The sequence below is a fragment of the Microcaecilia unicolor genome, chromosome 4, assembly GCF_901765095.1.
Source record: "Microcaecilia unicolor chromosome 4, aMicUni1.1, whole genome shotgun sequence".
Taxonomy (NCBI): Eukaryota; Metazoa; Chordata; class Amphibia; order Gymnophiona; family Siphonopidae; genus Microcaecilia; species Microcaecilia unicolor.
Window position 1 is genome coordinate 78,225,413 of NC_044034.1, and position 24,190 is coordinate 78,249,602.

Genomic DNA, 24,190 nt, shown 5'->3' on the forward strand with positions numbered 1-24,190 from the left:
AGGAGCACTCTCTCTTCAGGAGATCTGTAGTGCGGCTTCTTGGGCTTCTAAGCTCTCCTTTGTCGGGCATTACAGGCTGGATGTTGCAGCGAAGCGGGACGCGGTTTGGAGCGCAAGTGCTTGCTCGGAGAGTGACTGATTCCCGCCCTAACTAGGGAGTGCTTTTATACATCCCAATCAGTTAATAGATTCATCTGCTGCTGATGACAAGGAAGGGAAAATTAGGTTCTTATCTTGGTAATTTTCTTTCTTTTAGTCAAAGCAGATGAATTCATGATCCCTCCCTGTCTATTTGTTCAGTTGTTTCCTGCAGACATGTTCCCTCATTGGGAGAAGTTGGAAAACGGTCTTCAGGATTTCTGTTCTGTTACAGGAGGTTGAGTTCGTCCCTCCTTTGTGTGATTATTATTGCTCCTGTTCTGGGGCATTTGTTCACTGTGAGGAAAGTTCATGTTATTCTACTTTGAGGATACACTCTGCTTTGGAAGTTTCGAATACTGAAGGCAGATGGAGCTAGCCGTCCATAGAGCACTATGGTTTTTCAGTGTTCTCTATCTCCACCTGCTGGTAGGCGGACTTAACCATCAGTTAATGGATTCATCTGCTGTGACTAAAGGAAAGAAAATTACCAAGGTAAGAACCTTATTTGCCTTTCCTGCCAGTTGTGCTAGCCCAAGAGGCTAGTGTATGGTGGTAGGTCTGGTACTGCTTGGATTTGTAGGTTACATTTCAGGATTTAAGAAAGGTATAAATGATTTTGGTTTTAGGCTGTCCTTAAATATTTCTTGATCTGGCAGTTTCTTTTTATCCTTTGACTTTTCACTTAAGTTGGAACTTGCTGTAATTGGGACTGAGGTATCATGAGTTTTCTTGTTTAGAACAATCTGTGGTTCTTACTTCCCTTTTCATTCAACCTAGCAACTGCAGTGAAAAATCCTATGACCTAGATGCTCTTATTAGAACCCAACACATATATACACTGGCACCAATTTATTAGGTATTGTTTGATAGTTTGAACTTTGTACGATGTAGATTTGATTTAAAGCAGCAATATAAATTGCTGTGTAAGAACTTAAGAATAGCCATACTGGGTCAGACCAGTGGTCCATATAGCCCAGTATCCTGCTTACAGCAGTAGCCAATCCATGTCACGAGTACCTGGCAGAAACCAATTAGTAGCAACATTCCTTTCTACCAATCCCAGGGCAAGCAGTGGCTTCCCCATGTCTGTCTCAACAGCAGACTGGACGTATCCAAACCTTTTGTAAACCCAGGTACGCTAACCATTGCTACCACATCTTCCGACAAAGAGTTCATTCTTTGAGTGAAAAATGATTTCCTCCTATTTGTTTTAAATGTATTTCCATGTACAGTAGTCTATATTATTCAACCTAAATTGGATAATTGAAAAACTGGATAATATGGGGAACAATGGTAACCTGTCAAACAATGCAGAAACAAAGGCAATAAATGCAGGGTCCAGGCTCACATTAGTGGTAAAAGTAGGGTTCTGAGTTCGGAAAACGGAAAGAGAAGCTGGGGTCTGTTGGATATGCCAGATGGTCAGAGAAGTGGAGGTTGGATAATTGAGACTCGACTGTAAAGTTGAGTATTGTCTGGCCTTTGTACTTTTTGATAGTTAAAAAAATCAATTTACTTCTATCCGTTCTGCACCACTCAGGATTTTGTAAACCTCAGTCATACCCACCTCTCTCTTCTAAACTGAAGAGCTCTAACTTCCTTAGTGTTTCCTCATATGGGAGGAGTTCCATCCCTTTTATTTTGGTGCTTTTCTTTGAACCTTTTCTAATTCTATATCTTTTTTGATACCTTGAGTACTGCATTGAATTCTGGTCATTGTGAGGTCACACCATGTAGTGATACAGTGGCATTATAATATTCACTCTTATTTACCATCTCTTTCCTAATAATTCTTAGCATCCTGTTTGCTTTTTTGGTCGCCGCCGCACAATGGGTATTGTCTACAATGACACCTAGATCTTTTCTTGAATGCTGACTCCTAAAGTGGAACCTAGCATCTGGTAACTGAGTTGATTTGTTCCCAATGCACCTCACTTTGCATTTGTCCACATTAAATTTCATCTACCATTTGGATGCCTAGTCTTCCAATTTTCTAAGGTCTTGTCTAACTGCAGTTTTTCACAATCCACATACGTTTTAACAACCTTGAGTAGTTTCTGCCATCTGCAAATTGAATCATTCTTCTTTCTTATTTCCAGTTCATTTATAAATGTTGAATATCACCGGTCACAGTATTGATCCCTTTAACACTCCACCCTCCTCCATTGAGAAAAATGGCCATTTAACCCTACCCTCTGTTTTCTGTCCAATAACCAATTCCTAATTCACCCCAATACTCTGGGGTGTAGAAAACCCTTTTTTCCTCCTATACATCCTGCTAGACAAATCCACACCAATGTGTTATTGCCCCTTTTTACCAGCAGATAGTGGTAGAAATTTTGAATTGTTCCAGTGACCTCATTGGTATAAAGGCTGGTGCAAAGTAGAAATTTTCAGTATTCTCTTCATCTAGCAGATGGTGAGATTGGACTGGTGCTTTTGGTATTGGTAGGTTAGGCCTGATTCCTAAGGGTGCAGTTTATGGCCTGCATCCACTGAGGTTGAGTTCTAGGCCCAGAAGCTCCTGGGGTTATGGCCCATGGTCTTGCCCTGAGAGAGCCTGGAGGGTTTTTAGATCTCCTTGCCCTGATCATTAGCCTGTGCCCCTCCCCCCTTACAAACCATAAAAAAGTTGGTTCTCTTATGGCTCCTTTATTAATTTTTTTTCTTCCCCCCCCCCCCCCCCGATATTTTCAAAACACTTCATCGAAAATACATCCATTAGAATCTGAAGATCAACAGCTGTAGAAGACATCCACAAAACCCCCTGTCCCACCCCCAAATATCACAATAGGGTCTCTCTCCTAAGACAAAAGCACTCGGTCTCCATGTATTGCTCCAGGGGATATAGTTCAAGTAAGCAGGGTTTGTCATCTTTGGTTCTGTGGGTTGTACCTCCACATTTGATAGCAGTCCCAGATATTATGAAATTTTGTAAGCTCAGCCATTCTTAATCGCTGTTAACTTAGATATTAAGCAAAGATAATCCAATTCTATGTAGATATAGTAAGTGATCTGGTATTATTGAACTCTTCCAGGCCACTGCCAAAGCTAGGCATGCTGCTGTGAACAGATGAATCACCAAACTGTGCTCTGAGGGCTGTACCCTGAAAGGTCTTATGATGCAACAAGCAGTGTTCTGCCTTCAAGGGATAAGAGCCCCTAAAAGCTGCTGCAGCAAAGATTGAACATTTTTCCAATATGGTTCTACAAAGGGACAAGTCCACCAGATATGGTACATATCCCCTGGCAGTCTGCCGTTTTGCCAATAAAGTCGCAATAAGCGCTGTGGTGTAAAACACCAACTGTACACATTTTGTGTCCAGAGACTTGTGGGTTGTGACCATTTCCTGTTTCTTCCTCTCATATGTGATCCCTAGGTCTTGTGCCCAATGATGAATATAAGGATCTGAAGGTGAATAAGCCAAGAGCAGGGTCTTTTCCTTAGCATCAGCAGCAGATCAATCCAGAGACTTGTGGGTTGTGCCCATCTACCAGCAGGTGGAGATAGAGCTCTGAACTGCAGTGTCTTATATGATGGAATGCTCCTTGGTCAGTTAATATTCTCTATCTCCAGCAGGCGGATGGATGGTCTCTCACAAGCTCCTGGTCTCATCTGATGATGGCTCCTGTTCTGCGTCTCTCAGTTCAGTAGCGCTTTGGGGTGTGCAGCTGATCTGTACTGACTTTAGGGGGTACACCTGGTCACCCAATTTCCCTTCTCCCCTCTCCAGCCCTTCCTCCATTCTCCTTCCTCAGTGAAAAAAATTGGGGCATAATTCTTTAAGGCCACAGCCTTTGCTGTAGGAGAGATACTTTTTGGGCCAGTATAAAGGGCTTAGTGATGGAGAGGAGGTGAGTGCGCTTCCACCAGCACAGGCAGGAATCCTGATGGCTGTCTCTCACAGTGTGAGTGTATCTACATTTTCTTTCACCTTTGGGTCAGTTGTGGTTTTACCTTTGTTTTCTTTACAATGGCTGCTGAAGTTGTTAAAAGCTGCTCCCACTGTGGGAAGCAGAGAGCAGCATTTGAGGCAGTGTCAGGGTGGGTATGCAGGCTCTCCTCTGGCAGAGGGGGCTGTGTTCAGGGAGGCCTTGTTAGTTTCCTGTGAGGGAGAAAGATATGGGCTCATTCTCTTTAATGGGCTGAAAGTGATCTGTAAGACATTTTTACAGCAGTGCAATTCGGGAGCAGCGCTGTCGGCGTCGTCTTTACCTGGCACTGCTTCAGGGGTCCTTATACATATCTCAGCCACTCTGGGGGTTTCTCCAGGGGTGGGGTCTTAAGACTTTTTTTTTTTTTTGTCCCAGAGTTTATTCTGCTGTTCCATAATGCCTATATGTTGAAGTCTGGTAGGGGAACTGATAGTTCCTTCTTAGCTCAGCCTTTAGAGATTTCTGGTTTGTTCCCTGCCTCAGTCTCCACCGATGGACCCTTCCCCGAAGAGGAGACATTTGCACTCCAGCTGAGAAGTAGGGTCTATTGTTCCCCTTTCTCTCTCTCATTCTGAGGGAGTCATTTCAGGGCAGTCCCTTTCTACACAGATGCATGAGGAATTGGAGGAGGGGGAGCTATTTACAGAGGAATCTTGATGATCCCACCGCAGTGTGGGTGTTTCATAAGCAGAAGTTGCCTTTCTTTATAGGTTCTTAATCTATCTGCTAATCTTAAAATGGCGAGCACTAGAAGGACCACTTCATTCTTTTCACTGTATGAGGCTATGCTGGGAGTTATTTCTGCTCAGTGGGTCACCCCAGACATTGCCCTAAAAGTGACAGCAGCTATGTCACATCTTTACCCTATTTCCATACCTGAGCTAGAAAAGTTATGCTGTTCCTGGACTGGGAGCCAGTGAACAGCATCAGGGCAGTGCACCATGTGTGTTAGGTTCTCTGAAACAGCCTATTTAGTGTTCTCATATTCTTAGATACCGTTCCAAAAATAGCGAAAGACCTTCCGTTTTAACTGCTGGAAAAAGGTCTTGGGTACTTGGAGGGGCAAAGCCATAAACAGAGCACCTTTGGCAGGAGCATCATCTTAACTATATTTATTCTTACCAGCCAGGAAATATTAAGGCCCTCCCACCTGTCTAGGTCTCCAAACAGTTCTTCCATCTTAACAGGGAGATTAATAGCATAAAGAGCAAGTACATTAGAAGTCAGATCAATACCCAAATAGTGTATATGATGGGGAGCCCAATGGTACAGAAATCTTCCCTGTAATGAGAACACCAGTGCCCTATTCAGGGTAACATTTAAAATTTAACACTGTCATATTTACTTTAAAAGCAGATAAGATTTTATAGCATCGCAACTCCCCATCCAAACGTAGTTCAGGGTAATCAGCAATAAATTGTAGTTTATATTCCTCCTCTCCCAGTGAAGCCCAGCTATTTTGGGATGATGTCAGATAGCGCTAAAGGTTCAATTACCATAGCAAACAGTGGGGATAACACATAGCCCTGTTGGGTCCTCCTGTGTAATTAAAAAAAAATATTAAAAAAAGGGAGTCATTCTCCAATATCTCCTATAATGTTCAATGTTATGATGCCTCCACTTGGGAAAAACTGGAATTTAATGGGCTTTAACAAATTCATGTATGCAGGTGATGTCACCATTTACATACCTTTTAACCATAGTATCACAGAAATATTGGACAAGGTCAGAAAAGGCCTGGACCTTATGGAAAACTGGACCACAATTTTCAAGTTAAAAGGAGACAAAACCAAATTCCTGGTTTTATCTCGTCCACACAACCCCACATCTCGCCAAAAATGTCAACCATCAAACATACCGAATCGAAACACAACTAAAAACATTGGGAATTATTCTTGATAAACATCTATTTCTGGACAGTCAAGTATCAGCAGTCACATCAAAATGCTTCAGAACACTATGGAAACTGAGAAGGATTAGAGACTATTTTCCTAGACACTCATTCCGGATAATAGTGCAATATATTTTCACAACTGGACTATTGAAATGCAGCATACGTACGATGTAAAGAAAACACGCTAAAATCACTGCAAACTATCCAAAACATGGCAACAAGACTGATATTTAAAAAGTTGAAATATGAAAGAGCAATTCCACTGCTTGAAATGCTACATTGGTTGCCCATCAATGCACGTCTATTTTTCAAAATTAGCACCCTCATTTTCAAAATGCTATTTGGAATGTCTCCTGTATATATGTTAGATCTAATTAAACTATTCTCAAGAAATGCAAGTCCAGAAATCAGAGTTTAACTACTCCTTCACCTACCCAACTGCGGAAATATAACTTACAAAACCATCTACATGGCTAGATTAGTTATAGTCTCCAAGTGGTGGAACTCAATACCCAAGGCCACAAGAAGCATTATCTACTTGAACTGAAGATCTACCTTTTCAAAATATTCTATAGTTAACTACATAAGATACCGATGTTCTTCACCACGGTCTAACTGTAAAACAACTGTAACTTTGCCTAACTGTATATTGTAAGCAACATTGAACCAAAACTTGTTTTTGGATAATAGTGGGATACAAGAATGCATACATAAATAAAAATAAGTACCACTTATTTTGATGCAAGCTTCTGGCTGAGCATAAATCTGGGTAAGCAGGTAAGAAAAGGGCCAGCAATCCCATTCTAATCAACATGAAAACAAAGGCCAGTGAACCCTGCAAATGCCTTTTTGATATCTAATGACAGGAGCAGCATTAGAATCTGAGCCATGTGTGCCTTCTGAATAAGATGGATTGCTCTGAAAATATCATAAGTCTGCTGTCCGACCACAAACCCCAATTGATCTAAGTGAATCGGAGAGGATAACAAGAACTGGACCCTCCATATGAGTATTTTGGTAAAAATTTTATAGCCTGTATTTAATAGGGAGATAGGTCTATATGAGATACAAAGCAGGGAATCTTTTCCCAGTTTCGGAAGTATGGTTATAGCCGCCAGTCTCCATGAGTCTGGCAAGTGCTCCCCTGATTCAAAAAATTTAAAGCATGATGAAGTAGTCACCGGGATCTGTTGGATATGCTCACCTCCAGCCTTCCCTTCCCTCTGTGTCCCTCCCGTGCGGAAACAAGAAATACATCAGGAGGGCGGGACACTGAGAGAGAAGGGAAGGCTGGAGGTGAGCCGAGCCTACTACTTTCAGTGCCAGCGCCGCGATTCGAGGTAAAATAAAATAGTTAAAGGCAGGGCGGCGGCAGGAAGGAAAGGAGAGCTATCGGGGAGCTGAGGGCGGGCAGGTGAGTGGGGGCTCGAACTAGAACTCGTTTTTGGGGCTGAAAAGGGGGCAGGTGGAGGCTGGGGCGAGCCACTGTGCATGGATGGGAGGGGAGGATAGGGGGCAAAGAAGAATCACTGGACATGGAGGGGAGAGAGGAGAAATCGCTGGACATGGATGGGAGAAGAGGGCAGAGGAGAATTGCTGGACATGGATGGTAGAAGAGGGCAAGGGAGAGGAGAATCGTTGGACATGGATGGGAGAAAGAGGGCAAGGGAGAGAGGAGAATCGTTGGACATGGATGGGAGAAAGAGGGCAAGGGAGAGAGGAGAATCGTTGGACATGGATGGGAGAAGAGGCCAAGGGAGAGAGGAGAATCGTTGGACATGGATGGGAGAAGAGGGCAAGGGAGAGAGGAGAATCGTTGGACATGGATGGGCGAAGAGGGCAAGAGAGGAGGAGAATCATTGGACATGGATGGGGAAGAGGGCAAGGGAGAAAGGAGAATCGTTGGACATGGATGGGGGAAGAGGGCGAGGGAGGAGAATCGTTGGACATGGATGGGGGAAGAGGGCGAGGGAGGAGAATCGTTGGACAAGGATGGGGGAAGAGGGCAAGGGAGAGAGGAGAATCACTGGACATGGATGGGAGAAGAGGGCAGAGGAGAGTTGCTGTACATGGATGGAGAGGAGGGCAGGAGAAATGCTGAACCTGGGAGGAGGGGAGAGAAGACAGGAAGGAGATGCACATGAGGGGAGGGGAGAGAGGGGAAATGCTGGACATGGATGGAGTGGAGGGAAGGGAAGAGAAAAGAAATGTTGGAGGGGAGGAAAGACAGAGGAAGGAGATGCACACGGATAGAGGGGAAGACAGAGGAGAAATGCTGGACATTTATTTATTTATCAATGTATTTATACCCTACATTATCCCCTCAAACATGCAGGCTCAATGTGGCTTACAAAACCAGAGAGAGAGATCTCTGGGTGATATCAGATACAAATTAGAATTGAAGTGCAAATGTGCAAGAAAGAAGACACTTTACATAGAACATTACAAAAGAATGGGTCCAACCAGAATCCACGTTTGCATGCATGTAGGGGTTATAGTCCTACATAGGTCCTGTAGAAAATGTTTGTGCAAACAGATGCGTTTGGATGGAGGGGAGGGAGGGAAGACAGAGGAAGTAGAAAGGTTGGACATGAATGGAGAGGAGGGAAGACAGGAGGAGATGCACATGGATTTAGGGGAGAGGAGAAATTCTGGACATGGATGGAGGGGAGGGAAGAGAGGAAGTGAGATGAACATGGATGGAGGGGAGAGGAGAAATGCTGGACATGGATCATGGAGGGGGGAGAGGAAAATAGCTGGACTTGTATGGATGAGATGGAGGAGAGAGAAGAAAGAGGAAGGCGATATCTTGCGAGGCTGCCCTTGTAGTTCTCGGCAACCATTTTAAAGAAGGTGCGGCAGGAGGAGGGTCAGCACCGGCAGTGGGCAGGAAAGACTGGGGATCTTTCCTGCCCCGAAGAATCCATTAGACCACCAGGGACGCGGCCTTCAGGTATGCGCTGGGAGTGGGACCCTTTGGCTCTGGGGATCGGAGAGGTCTGTAATAGGTAGGTGAGGAGGGGAGGGGAGGATACTGTTTAAAAAAAAAAAAAGGTTTGTAAAATGCTGCCATCTTGTGTATAGGGATGTACACAGAGGAAGTATAATAAGGGAATAACTTTTCATTGGTAGAGTAGTAATTTGTTATAAAAAGTAATCGGTGTGTCATTTGGAGGGGCTGGTTATAGGGACACCTAACCATGTTGTTGTTGCAGAAATTTTTTTAAAATTCTGGTAAAGGGCTTCTAAAACAGACATCAGGTGCTCAAAGTTCAGAGTTTCTATCTATTTATTTACTTATGGCATTTTATCCCACATGAATTAGCTTGGAGCCTTGGCGCATTAAAAAATTTTTTTTTTTCCCGGAGAGAGTAATGCATTGCCCTCCCCCCCATGCTCTCTCCCTGGGTATAGCCAGCTCTGCAATGTAGATGGGGGGGAGGGGCGCAGAGGTGGACCGGGTAGAGAGCCTGTTAAATTTACCAGCACACCACTGATTAGAGGAGTGTGGTAGCTATATATGTGTGCGGGTGAGTTGGACCAGAGAGAATGCAGTTGTTTGCACTTGAGGGAAAGGGGAGACAGACAAAACAGTAACTATTGAAGAATGGTGTTTGGAGGAAGATAGTGGCAGCTGTATGGGTGAGAGGAAAAAGCTGTTGAAGCTCTAGGCAGGTACAAAATAGGAGACGGGAGAGGTTCCACAACTAGGACCATTTGCCTCAGTTGTGCTACAAGAGACTGGTTTTCTCAGCAGTTGTGGAATGATAGACAACTGGGATCTCTGTTGCAATCTGCTAGGGTTATAAAAATGTCCACTTTTAACACAAAACAAAAAACAAACCTTAAACACACTGAACATTGGCTAAACTTAAGGCTGTGGAAACATGCAAACTCCATATATTCTTGATAGAACCCTCAAATATCATGTAGAGGAGGGTTAGTGATGGAATTAGATGGCAATTGTGTTTTGTTCCTTGTAAACAATATAATTTTCCTGTATTCCATGGGTCAGTTTTCCAATCTTGGGTGTTTAAAAGCAGCCAATTTGTTTTATAGGTTTTGGAGATTGTGATTTCTTTTGTATTTTATAATATTTAAAAACGTTTTCACAAGGATTGATAAATCAATAAAACTAAGAGCATGCAAAAAATTTTCATTTCAAAACTAAACTAAAATGTACAATTTACTTCAACAGTTCTTGTTAATTGTGGACTGTAATTTAATTTAAAAGATCCTTAACTAGCACCCCCTTGTCTATAAAGCTGTTCTAGCGGCTGCTGACAGTCCATTCAAAGTGAATGGGCTGTGTTGACATTACCGCATAGGCAATGGTAAATCTGCATACTTTTGTTGAATATTACTCTTTTTTTCTTGTGGTGTTTTTATGGTATTTGAGCAACTAGAATCCACCATATCTCCTGCTGTTTTCTTTTTGAGCTGCTACCAATAAAATCTACATTTTACATGTATGGATATTTCCCTAAACAAAGGATTTCAGTTCAACTTTGATGTAAATATGTCAGCTTGTTCAGTGGCTGTTCAGAAGTGCTTTAACAGGTATTATTCTTCAGATTGTTTGTAGACTAGTGCAACAGTGATGAGCTTTTTAAAAACATATATTTTCTGTTCTTATTTTATAGGATATATTTATGTTTATAACAAGGCAACTAAAGGGACTTGAAGATACAAAAAGCCCTCAGTTCAATAGGTATTTTTATTTACTTGAGGTAAGTTATTATTTACTAATGTCTTTCCCTCTTCAACTTGTGTATTTCTTGCATAGCAAATGTGAATAAACATTTTTCTAAAACTCAATAATGGTTTTCCCTTTTCCTCTTCCATTCTAGAATATTGCTTGGGTCAAATCCTATAACATATGTTTTGAGTTGGAAGACAGCAATGAAATTTTTACACAGTTATACAGAACACTATTTTCAGTAATAAAGTAAGTATACTAGGAATATTTTCCCAACAGTTTGTGATTTTTCAGACTCTCTTCAGTTTATTGGAATTGGAGATCTCAGACTTTTTTAGTTTGTCAGGTATACTTCTTGTGTGTTCATTTTTTTTTCTTATCCTTAGACGTACACAGGTGTAATTCTAGGAAATGGCATGAAGGAAAGCCTGCACTTCTGGGCAATTCATTTTTATGCAAAAGCAGGGTCAAATACATTATAAAATCTCACTAGCATGGTTTTCCAACCATGCCTTTTTGGTACCTACACAAATGGTTTACTTGAGCCAGTGAAAACTTTGAGGAGTCAATTGTGTGTTGCCAGTATGTAAACAGAAAATAAATGTAAGGTAAAGTGATTAAGAATAAAATTCATTGACTAGAGAGCTATATTATTTTTGCTTTTACCCTTACGAAATATGTATATAGTTCTTGTAATCAAATGTCCATACCAAAGAACTAAAAAAAGAAAAAAAGACAGAAGATAAAGGTGATTTGAGCCGCTTTTCTGCGTTTCTTAAATGTTAGAGACCTGAAAATTAACCCAGAAGTTGGAATACTATTGATAATGAAGGGATAAATTGTGACATAATGCCAATATGAGGCTGTCTTTCTGCTTTTAGGGCTTGTCATAACACTTTATACAAAGGCAGTACTAATATACTGTAGTAGCCTTGATTCGTTAAGATGGCACACCATCTATTTACTTGCCACATTGGAGTTTATAGTTAGTCATTTTGTTGTGCTCATAATAGAGCATGAGTGCTTCATGATTTCAGAGTATTTTTCTTTTACAGAAATGTATATTATTTTAAGTTTCTCTTGGAAACAAGTGAAGTACATTTGCTGCATAAATAACATGTTCATTGAGTCCAACAGCTTTCTTTAAGATAAGCAATAGATGGTAAGAAAATATTGCATCTGTAGTTTTTTTTTTGCAATGAAATGAAATGAAAATCTTACAAATATAAATATGACCATTGTTGAATCCATTGGATAAATCCCAGATGTGCCCCCAGTCCTGTCAACAGTTCCTACTGGCTCACAGGAGATTTTCTGTAGTCTTCAAGGGATTAGGTACCACCTATAATGCACTTTATCATTCTTTAAAACTCTAGTGTGTATAGTGACTTTGCTTGTATTAGTTTATTTATTTGTTACATTTGCATCCCACATGTTCCCACCTATTTGTAGGCTCAATGTGGCTTACATAGTACTGGAGAGGCAGTTGCAGGCTCCGGTGTGAACAAATACAGGGTGATGTGGTAGATCAAGTTCATGTGGCACAGCCACATTAGGGAATCGGAGAACGGAAGAGTTGTGTTATGTCCATTATGTGCTTTAGTTTGGTTGTGTTGCAGAGATTAGGCATTTAAGTTGGATCGGTAGGGTATGCCTTTTTAAACAGGTTGATTTTTAGTGATTTCCGGAAGTTTAGGTGGTCGTATGTTTTCAAGGCTTTTGGTAATGCGTTCCACAGTTGCGTGCTTATGTAGGAAAAACTAGATGTGTAAGTTGTTTTGTATTTAATTCCTGTGCAGATTTAGATAAGATCGTGTTGTTTCGGATGTATTTCTAATTGGTAAGTCTGTCATGTAACTTGGGCTTCTCTGTAGCTGATTTTGTGAACTAGGGTGCAGATTTTGAAGGCGATGCATTCTTTGATTGGGAGCCAGTGTAGTTTTTCGTGGAGGGGTTTTGCGCTTTCAAATCGCGTTTTACCAAATATAAGCCTAGCTGCTGTGTTTTGAGCGGTCTGAAGTTTCTTTAAGGTTTGTTATTTACATCCCGCATAAATTCCATTACAGTAATCTAAGTGGCTTAGTACCATTGATTGTATCAGGTTATGAAATGTTTCCTTCGGGAAGAATTGCTTCATGTGTTTGAGTTCCACATTGGAACATTTTCTTTGTTATGGATGCCACTTGGCTCTCTAGTGTTATGTTACGGTCCATTGTAATGCTGAGGATTTTCAAGTCTGAGATAGGAAGGGTGTGATCTGGGGTGTTGATACTTGTGGGGATGTCCACGCTGTGTTGGAATGAGAGGATGAGGCAGTGAGTTTTTTCTTTATTGAGTTTTCGTTGAAATGCATTTGAATCCAGGATCAGGCCGAGCTTGATTTTGTTGGTGATTTCTGTCAGTTTGGTTTTGTAAGGAATGTATATTGTGACATCGTCTGTATATATGAAAGGGTTAAGGCCATGGTTGGATAAGGGTTCGGCAAGTATGGTCATCATTAAGTTGAATAGGATCGGTGATAGCGGTGATCCTTGCAGTACTCCACAGTCTGCTTTCCACGGTGATGATATGTTTGAATTTGACTTTACTTGGTATGTTCTTGTGGTTAGGAAGCCCTTGATCCAGTTAAGTACGTTTCCACCAATCCCGAACTTATCTAGTAATCTTATTAATATATTATGGTTTACCATGTCGAATGCACTAGACATGTCGAATTGGAGGAGAAGGATGTTTTTGTCTATTGCTATTTCCTGCTTGAATTTGGCTAGAAGAGTGAGTAATACTGTTTCCGTGCTGTGGAGGGAGCGAAAGCCTGACTGTGATTCGTGTAATATTGAGAATTTGTTTATGTAATCTGTAAGTTGTTTGGTTACCATGCTTTCCATCAGTTTGACCACCAACGGGATAGATGCTACTGGATGTTAATGATTTCGTTTGTTTTTTTTCTTGGTGTCTTTTGGTATTGGAGTGAGTAGGATATTGCCATTTTCCTTAGGGAAGAGGCCTTGCTGAAGCATGTAATTTAGGTGGGATGTGACATCTGCTATGAAGCGGTCAGGGGCGGATTTCATTAGGTAGCTGGGACAGGTATCTAGTTTACAGTGAGTGTTGGAAAACCTACTAATCGCCTGGGTAACTGTTTCGACGGTAAGGAGGGCGAAGTTTAACTAGGTCCGATCTGCTGGGTGTTCTCCAATGGTTGGGTCCAATTCATTAAGGGAGTTTTCAGTGTCGGTGGTGTTCTGAGGTAGCGTGTTGCGTAGGTTTACAATTTTTTCATTGAAGTACTTTGCAAGTTTATCTGCAGATGGGGATGTCTGTATTCGTGGTAGTGACCAAGTTGGTGTCTAGGAGTTTGTTCACGAGTTGGTATAATTTCTTCATGTCTTTGTTTTTATAGTATGATCTTTTGGCCTGTCTTATTGCGTATTTGTATTTTCTTTGTATTTGTTTCCATATGTTGAGTGTATGTTCATCTTTTGTTTTATTCCATGCTCGTTCGAGTTTCCTGGTTTGTGTTTTTAACTTTTTCAGTTCATCATTGAACCATGGTGTCTAGTTACACTTGTGTGGGGTTCTTCGTAAGGGCGCAATTTCATCTAGTATGCTTTTGCATCTTTTGTCCCATTCTATGAGGTAGTATATGGAGTCCGTTTGTGTTGCCCATTCGTTATTGTATATTAGTTGCCAGAATGTTTTCGTGTCTACTTGACCTCTTGTGCTGTAGGATGTGTGTTCTAGTATTCGTTGTATACCCTTCTTCCGCCAATGTAGGGACAAGTTTAGTTTGTAGTGGTCGGTCCAGGATGTCTCTGTCCATTTCGTATTTGTTATTGTTAGGTTCTGGTCTGTTGAGAGTTTGTGTGAGATGAGGTTGAGTGTGTACCCTTTGACGTGGGTTGCTTGCATTTGTGGCCATTTGAGATCACATAAACAGAGAAACTCCTTACATTCTTGTGCGTTGATAGAGTTTGGGTCTTCTAAGTGGCGGTTGATGTCTCCTAGTACTAGTGTATTGGAGTTGGTTGGTTACATGTGTTTGAAGTGAAATCCATGAAGTTGGTCTGGCCTTCGTTCCAATTACCTGGAGGTCTGTAAAACAGGACACAATTCAAATGATCGTGTAGGGTTTTGTTGTGGATTGTGATTGAGGCAATTTCAAGTTGAGGTGTTATGGACTCGGCAGTGGTTTCTGTGGTAAAGTGGAACCGATAGGTTAGTGCTATGCCTCCGCTTCTCTTTTCTTTTTTGGTCCAGTGTGTGATTTTGTATCCTGGAGGGCACAGGTCTAGGATTATAGGGTCCTTTTGGTCATGGATCCAAATTTCAGTGAGGAAGAGTAGGTCGAGGTTTTCTGACATGATCCAGTCTGTTAGTATTGCTTTTTTATTTACAGCGGATCTGGCGTTGACGTAGCCCACTTGGATTGTTTGGAATGGGTTTTCTGTGTTTGGTGTTAAGTGGACTTTTGTTGTTTCTTTGTTGAGGTGAGTTTGTTTGGGCCCTTCTTTCCCTTCTGTTTTGGTTGTTCGCACGTAAGTGTTCTTCCTTTGTTTAGGTTGTCAGTTTGGTGAGGTGTGGTGTATTTGATCAATCTATGATGATTATGTAGTATGGGTATGATGATGTTTTCTGCAAGTGGTGTGGTTAGTGTTAAGGAGTAGATTATTAGGAGTAGTTTGAGGGTATTATGGTATATATTTCCTGTGGTTACTATTAAGACCGTGTTGCCCCAATCTGCTCTCCTCACAAGCCTGCCTTCTCCGATTGATCAAATGCAGTGCAAAAGGCTCCTTCTCAGGCACGCCCGTCCTGCTGAAGGTGTCTTCAGTTCACTAGCAATTATTTGGTTTTTACTGTCAGGACTTTCAAGCCTTGTCAGTTGTAAAGTCTCAATATCTTGAAATATAATAAGCACTTTACTCACGGTCTGGTGATCGGACGCGTTGCCCAGGGCACAGAGACTCCGCAACCCTGGGAGCTATGTCTATGCTGGAGATAGACACCAGAGGGGGGGGGGGGGGGGGGGTGGCAGCAGCCTCAGGCTGCTTCTACTGCTTTGCTCTGAGCCCCTCGGAGCCTGTCTCTGGGGGCCTCCGCCATGTTGCCCCTTTTCCTCTTGTCACTGCTGCTGCACTCTAGGTGAAGTTGACTGAGCCCTCTGTGGTTCCTGGCGAGAGCATCCTCACGCCTCCATAACTCCCATACTCCTGGGGCAGCTCCACCGGACAGTGCTCCCCTTTCCTGCTGCCATCTGAGAAACCGGCGGGCGAGGAGGCAGAGCCGGGCGCACGACCGCTTCCACACAGCCCTTGCGGTCCCCCATGGGAGAGGCTCGATCGTCTCTTCTTGCTCTGGGTGGGCGAGGAGGCAGAGTCGGGCGCGCGGTTGCTGTCCCGCGAGCCTCATGCGGTCCCCTGTGGGGAGAGGTTCGGCTGCCTCTCCCTGCTTCGAGGGCAACAGCGGTGCCGTTCGCTGGACCTGCATGGGCTCCCTGAGTGCCGTCTGCTGCCTCGTGCGGTCCCCCGTGGGGGACAATTCAGACTGGTGCCTGATTAACTCAGCACAAGTTAGGGCAGCTGTTTTGCTTAACTTTATGCAATTGCTTAGATGGTAAGTGCAGGGTTGGAATTACTGCAGGCAGTGGAGAGGGGAAGAGGTTCAGGAATTTGTAAGACATAGGCGTCATTGACCATAACCATACCTTGGGAATGTAGCCAGGGGAAATGCTTGGTAATTTTTTTTTTTTTAAACAATTTTTATTGATGACATCTAAACACAGTACAGCAGATAATGTGTCATTCTCATTTTGTAAACCATAAAGCAAACATCACAACAAGAAATGTCATCAGGTTTATAATTTTTCTCCACTCTACCCCCCCCTACTGGTTCTGTTAACAGTTCAATATCCTGCTTCTCGCAACAGGTGTCAGGGTGTCCCAGAATGGTAGCCAGACTTTACAAAACTGGTCTCCTCTTTTCGAGGCCAGGTCTCCCACTTTTTTCTTTTCCAACATGCAACATTGCATCATGGCTTCTCGCCATTGTGGTACTCCAGGTGGTTCTGATTGTAGCCACAGTTGTAATATAGTACGTTTTCCCATCAAGACCACTCTTTTCAAAAACGCTTTAAATCCCTCCGGTGACTTGCCACGTACATTATAAACGTCAAAATGTTGTCCTGGCACTGGTTGCCAATGCACTTTCCACATTTGTGAGGTTTGTTGTCCCAACTTTATCCAAAAGGGAGTCACTTTTGTACAGTACCAGAACATGTGTCCTAGAGATGCTCCCACAATTCCACATTTTGGACAGTCATCTGTTGTCCTCAGGGTCGCTTTATAAGCCCTATGTGGCGATATATAGAGCCTCATAATAAATTTGTAGTGCATTTCCTGCCATGTCACGTCTTCTGTCACCTGATACACACTCATCAAGCACAGTTTGATTTGTTCTGGGTCCGGTTTCCACTTCAACTCTTGATGCCATTGTTGTAATAGTTGTGTAAAGTCCAGGGTCCTCTGTAAGTCTCTAAGGTGGTGGTGGAAGTACTTAAGCGGTACTTTTAATTGCGCTTCCAGACCCAGCATATCGCTCATGGATTCCCAAACTTGCTGAGTGAGATCTGATGTGGGCAATGTTTGTATCTAATGCTTAAGTTGCATGTATTGGAAATAGTCTTTCTGTCCTAGCCCAAATTCTGCACACAGGGCCTGGAATGTTTTGATGGTCCCTGTCTCAGATACTACCTGAAATAAATATTTAATACCACAAATTTCCTATTTCTTAAACAAGCGGAATTCCCCCCTCTGGGAATGTTAGATTACCTTTAATGGGTAATAGAGGGGTCACTGCACTGTTCCAATTATATTTCCTGCTCAACCATTTCCATGCTTTACATAAAGGATTCAGGAGAAACCCATATGGTCCCAGTGTTGGTAGTTCTTCAGATGGGGCATGGAGCCAATAAGCAAATCCCATTGGGGCCATCAGCGAGGTTTCCACTCTAGTACAGGAGAAAAACTCCCTCGAGCGAAACCAATCTGATAGGTGTCGCAAGCTGCATGCTGTTGTTATAAGTTTTAAGTCAAGCAGCCCCAGCCCCCCTTTTTGACAGGGTCTCATGAGTATTTAATCCAACACGTGCTCGCTTTCCCTGCCACAAAAACACTGTGAGTTTTGTGTAGCCACTTCTCCTCTTTATACCCCAGTGTAGCAGGGATCATCTGGAAAACATATGTCCATCTGGGGAAGATGAACATGTTGTACATAGCAATTTTTCCCCTCAGAGACAGGGGTAAGCCCTGCCATCCCTGCAAAGCCTCCTTTGTGTGTTTCTTCAAGGGGTCCATATTTTCTTTATACAAATTCGTTAGATCCCTCAGAATATAGACCCCTAAGTATTTAAGTGTCCCCACAGCCCATTGAAAGGGGAACGGGCCTTCCCACTCCCTCTGCACTGCTTCTTGTATCGGGAGGGCCAGTGACTTCTGTAAGTTTAACTGCAAGCCCGAATAAAATCCGAATTCGTCTATGACTTCTAGTAAGCGTTGGATTGAAGTCTTCGGTTGGGTAAGGGTGAGAAACATATTGTCAGCAAAGGCCAGCGTTTTTATTAAATTCCCATATAGTGTGACTCCCTGTATATCTGGGTCCAGCATCATTGTGCGCAAAAGCGGTTCTAAATATAGGAGGAACAGCAGGGGGGACAATGGGCAGCCCTGCCTAGTGTCGCGCTCTACTCAAAATGGCATAGATCTGGTGCCGTTTATCAGTATTTGTGCTGAGGTATTCTTGTATAATGCCGTGTAGCCTCTAAAAACCATCCCGCCCAAATCCAGTGTATTCAAGCACCTGAAACAATAGTCCCAATTAACTTTGTCAAAGGCCTTGGCTGCGTCTAAACTGACCAATAGGAGGGGTTCTCCCGTAGCTTGACCATACGCTGCTGCCAAGAGGGCTTTCCGTACCTGCTTTAACTGCCTGTCGACCCTTAACAAATCCTACCTGGTGTTCTCCAATCAACTCTGGTATATAGGGCATCAATCTATTTACTAGTACTCGAGACAGGATCTTAACGTCGACATTAATTAGGGAGATAGGTCTGTAAGATTCTACTTGGTCTTTGGGTTTACCCGGCTTGGGAATTAATGTAATCAACGCCTCGTTCTCTCTGGGTGAAAAAAATCCCCTCGCCACTACTGTGTCTAAATAATCCACCAGGGCTCCGCACAGCTGTGGTGTCAGCAGTTTGTAGTATTCATTGGAGAAGCCGTCTAATCCTGGTGCCGAGCCTAATTGTAAGGCTTTTATTACTTTAAGTACTTCCTGTGTCTGTAGTGGTGCGGACAATATTTGGCGGGCCTCCTCTGACAATTGTGGCATTTTTGCGTCCTCCAAATAATCTTTAGTCAGAGGGCCCTTAGCCCTTTCTCTGGGGGTATACATCTGCATAAAGTGCTCATAAAATGTGTCTACTGTATCTTGTAGTTGGGTAAGCTTGTCCCCCCTGGAGTTCTCAATTACTGGGATAAACCGTTGTGCTGTAGTTGCCTTTGCCACTTTTGCCAACAGTTTCCCAGATTTATTCCCAAATCGCTGAAAATTTAAACGCCGCGCCACTAGTTGTCTCATGGCTTGTTCATGTATAAGGGAGTTTAATGCTACTAAAGCTGCTGACATTGAGTCTCTATTAATTATTGTAGGGTCATTTAAATATTTCCTCTTTGCTTTCACGTATGTCATCTCTAATTGCAGTATCCCAGCTGCTAGTCGCTTTTTCCTAGCACACTGGAACGCTGTCACTTCCCCCCTCATAACCGCCTTGGAAGCTTCCCAATATGTCATGGGTGAGTCACACGATGCCAAGTTCATATCTTCATATAATTGCCACTTCTCTTGCAAGTGAGTTAATAGTTGTTTATCATGGTACAGATATGTGGGAAATCTCCATTGGCAACCCCCTGCACCACCCCTTCCTACGTCAAGTTCCACCCCAGATCACATTGTGGTCCGAAATCTCCATGGGACCGATAACGGCCCTCTGGACTTTAAAAAACCAGGATTGTGATATTAATATGTAATCAATTCTGGACCAGGAGTGGTGGACTTTAGATTGGTGCGTGTAATCCTTTGTGGTAGGGTGGAGGGTACGCCACGGATCAATTAGTTGGAGATGTTTGCAGAGTGCTGATATCCCTTTCCCTTTACCCGCCCCTGGGATGGCTGTGGGTGAGGATCTATCCAAACTCGGGTTTTATACCTGGTTAAAATCTCCCGCCCATACGCAGGGAGCATCAGTATATTGCAGCCCTAATGCTATGAGGGCCTGAAAAAAACTAGGACTATAAGAGTTTGGGGCATATATTGCGCAGATATAAAACTTCTGCCCTTGGTAATTTATCTGTAAGAGCACAATTCGTCCTTCAGTGTCTTTGTAGACTAATTTGGTTATGCAAGGTAGTCCCTTATGGATAAGTATTACGACCCCACTTTTTCTGTTACCCGGAGGAGAAGTGGCTTTCGCCCACCCATTGCTGGCAGAGTTTCCCATGTTCTATGTCAGACAATTTTGTTTCCTGCAGGCAATATCTCTACCCTGTTGCTTTATCTGGGTCAGGATTTTATAGCGCTTTACGGGTGATGTGATGCCCGATACATTCCATGATAAGATCTTTATTTCAGATCTACTAATCTCTTCTCTGTCTCATTGGTACTATTGCAAATATCATCAGAGTGACCCCCTGGGAGCCCAGCCCCTCCGAGAGGGTATATGGTATTATATGTGGAAGAACATAGTTCGCCCCTGACACTCCCTGTGCGACAACAGATATCTTTATGAACCTTCCCTCTACTCCGCTACCTATCCCCACTCCTATCTCCCCCCTCCCATCCTCCCCCACCCCTCTTCCCCCTTCCCTTGTGCCCAAAAATGCCTCAAGAGGAAATTCCCCATCTAGGCGGAGTCACAGCGTGCCGGTCCCCTGCTCCCCCCCCAGGCCCCTCTTCATTACAATTAAACTTTATAAATTATAACCTCAATATACAACATCTTTGCAATATTGTTTAGCTCGTCAGGATAGTCCTGTCCGTCACAAGTTTTGCTCACCACAATACGTCCGAAACCAGATCAGGGCGGTGCTTCTTGTTCGCGATTGATATATTGCGATGCTGAGTGTTCTGATGTAAAGGAAACCCATTTCCCGTCTTTCATGATTTTTAATGTGGCAGGATAAAGTAGCATAAATCTAACATTTTTTCCATTCAAAGTTGTACAGATCGTGTGGAATTTCCGTCTTCTCTCTTGCACACTGGCTGAATAATCTTGAAATATACAGATCTGGGCACCCGCATAGGTTAGAGAATCTCTTTTCTGGCGGAACCCCTGTGGGATCTCCTCTTTATGAATATAATTGTGGACCTTGATAATTACCACTCTGAGTCTTGATCCATTCTGTTGTGGCTTCCTCAGCCTGTGTGCCCTTTCAATTTATAAGGGGCCCCTGCTATCCGATATAGCAAATTCTTTAGAAAGCCATTCTTCAAGCAGAGTGCCCAGGTTTTTATCAGGGATTGTTTCAGGCAGGCCCACCAGTCTGAGGTTACAACGTCTAGCTCTGTTCTCCAATTCATCTATCTTCTCTGCTTGGGCAGTCGGTTGTTTTTTTGAGGGCGGGGAGTTCAGGCTCATGCTGTTGCCAGGCCTCTTCCAGCTCAGAGACCCTATTTTCAACCTCCGTGGTTCTGCTTGTAATCTCTGCCAGCCGGCCATCTAGCTTCTCCAGCCGCCCCTCCAATGCGATAAATCGGGGTTCTAATGCGGTGCCCACTGCCACTACTAACTGTGCAAGTTGTCGGGCGGTAAATTCAGCTTCACTTCGCGGCGACGCGGCCGCCATCTTGGATTCGCCACTCACCGCGGGGAGCTTTTCTTTTTCATTTTTGGAGCTCTTCCTTGTGCTTCCGAGCAGCATAGGAACGAGATATTCCATGCACCTTCTGCAACACTCCAATGGGACCGGGTCAGTATTTTTGAGGTAAAATCAAATCATAAGAGCACCAGGAGCGAGCAGGGTTCGCGGAGCAGCACAAAAGTGTTGTTAGTGCCCCAACTGCATCACGTGACCCCGGTAATTTGGTTTTTAAAGTCCAGTATCTAATATTTAACAGGCACTTCTGTTCATTGAAGACATGCAGCAGATGGATGTGTTTCACTCTTGTGAAATTATGTGGAAGTTTTAATGCTGAGGAAGCTTCAGCAAGATAACAGAGCTTTAGAGGTAATATAAGTTATAGATATGAACATTAACTCAAAAGTTGTGGTGGTTTTAGTTAGCAGTTTCTGATCTTGGTGTCCTTTGTTCCAATTGATGCAGATCTCTGGAGGTTTTTCACTTTTAAATCCAGCTTATTTCATAAGCAAAGAGAGTCAAAGATCAAAGTTAGAATCTCTTGGTTTTGATCTGATTGCAACTCTAGATTTCAATGCCGTAATTTAATGAAGCTTTGCTAGGAATCATCCATCACTGGTTGTATGTGCAAGATGCTATCCTCCCTTTTATAGAGCACCTTCAAGCAGCGCATTTCAAATGTGGAAGGAGGAGGGAAGTGACTTCTCTTAAGTCCCGTGTAAACAACTAATTTGAGAAAGTATATTCATTTAAGTTGAGTGAATCCATCCAGCTCAAGAGATATGGAGCCCTTCCAGGACCTCAAGCTCCTTTATGATTTTCCACAGGAGAGGTTATAATTAGTCTCAGATTAGTTGTTTACTGCTAGTTGATTGAACTCCCAAATAACAGTTCCCAGCTTATCTGAAGGGGAAGGTTGGTCTGTAACAAGTGGAGCTGCTGCAGAGAAACTGATTAAGATTCCATCTTAAAATAGTTTAACCTTGACGTCTTTCCATATTAATCGATCTCCCTACAGTAGGGAGAGAAGAAGGTGATAGCTGGGCCAATAGGACGTCAGCCACAAATAAGCTGATTTGTTGTAGTTGTCCTTTCCCCTTAGGCCCTTGATATTTTTATTCTTACTCACTCACCCTTTCTGCAAAAGGTTCCCTTTCCAAAGCAGAGGACAAGTGATAATGGGCACCTATGATATTTACCTTAACCCAATTGAAAAAAATAGGGAAATGCTCAAATCATTCCACATGACTGTTGTTTTGTATAGTACAGTGATCCAATTGTTCGAATTATGGCCTAGTCCTCTCTCAGTTGTTACCATGAATTTGCCACTTTACCCTATTGAACTACTTCCTATTAAGAATTAAGAAGCAGCATGGTTTTGTTTTTACACTAGATTGTCTACGTGTTTTTCTTTATCTGGTCCCTCCCTACAGCTGACAATCAAGGAAGGCAATACTCAGCCAGTCTTCCTGTGAGAATTCCCAGTAAACCATTTAAGTTGAGAGAATTTGATCTGTATGAGTTACATGGGGTGGAGCTCATGCCCTCCTTCAGAATCATGACAACCAGCACTTGGTACAATGATTTCCTCCCTATGTCATACATTTTGAGTTCAAAATGCTTCTAACCCACCAGTCACTAAATTTCTGTGTGGGTAACCATGAACGTTGTTTAACATATAGGCAACACAGAAATAAAAATACATTCATTTATGGTGTATCATTAAAAGCTGAAGAAAACACCTTCAGTGTCTTGTGGAAATGAGACAGATCCAACTCTGTCCTTCACCATTTAGTCATCCCTAAATGTTACAATGTTCTATCAATTAAAAGCATAAGTCCACGTGTGCCAACCCATTAAGTATCTAATGTTCTGTTGTCCTGTGAATTAAGCTATTGTTGCTGTTCATAAAATGTCATTGTAGCCCCAAGTATAAATGAAACCCCTAAAAACAAAATTTTAAGTGCTAATGTTAACACCTTAAATTTTAAATTCCACCTTATGGGTAACTAATGGAGAAAAAAAAATTCATTCTTACAAGTCCCAATCCTCTCTACTGATAAGTACAGGATAATTTTGAATGCATCAGTTCTAGAGACAGTTAAACCCAAATAATAATAATCAACCTATGACGAAACTAAGTAATATAGTGTGTTTTGAAATCAGAAACAGAATTAAATTGTTGGAGTTGTTGCAACAAACGCAATTCATTTTATAAACTGCAAACAATTTGGCCTGCTTGCTGGTTTAAAAAATAAGATCTGCATCAAAACTCCAAAGTAGTCTGTTTTGAGAAATCATAACAGAAAATGCATCCTCCTCAATGATGAGAAACTGATGCAGGTCTATCAAGATCACTATCTTTTTTTCCATTATTTAATTCGAGCCCATTCTAGGTCAACCATTTAGTCACAACTTGACTGGTAAACACTATATGATCCTTTGATCAAGAATAAACCAAAATGGAAAGTAAAAAGCGCAAAGCTCCACACTACTATTTTTGCTTAAGAAGCCCTGTGGGGCGCTATCATATGTGTATACAAATATATTTATATTAAAAAATGAAGCCTAAACAGCCTAGGGAGAAGTCAAAACCTTTTTTTTTTTTTT

At 42.5% G+C, this 24,190-nt stretch overlaps 1 protein-coding gene across 1 annotated transcript in view; it reads left to right on the forward strand.

Annotated features, from left to right (window-relative positions):
- PDS5B (PDS5 cohesin associated factor B) overlaps positions 1-24,190 on the forward strand; it is a 536,259-nt gene that overhangs the window by 39,015 nt on the left and 473,054 nt on the right. Inside the window, 2 exon segments of the mRNA XM_030200370.1 lie at positions 10,615-10,701; positions 10,822-10,919. Coding sequence (XP_030056230.1) covers positions 10,615-10,701; positions 10,822-10,919 — 185 coding nt within the window.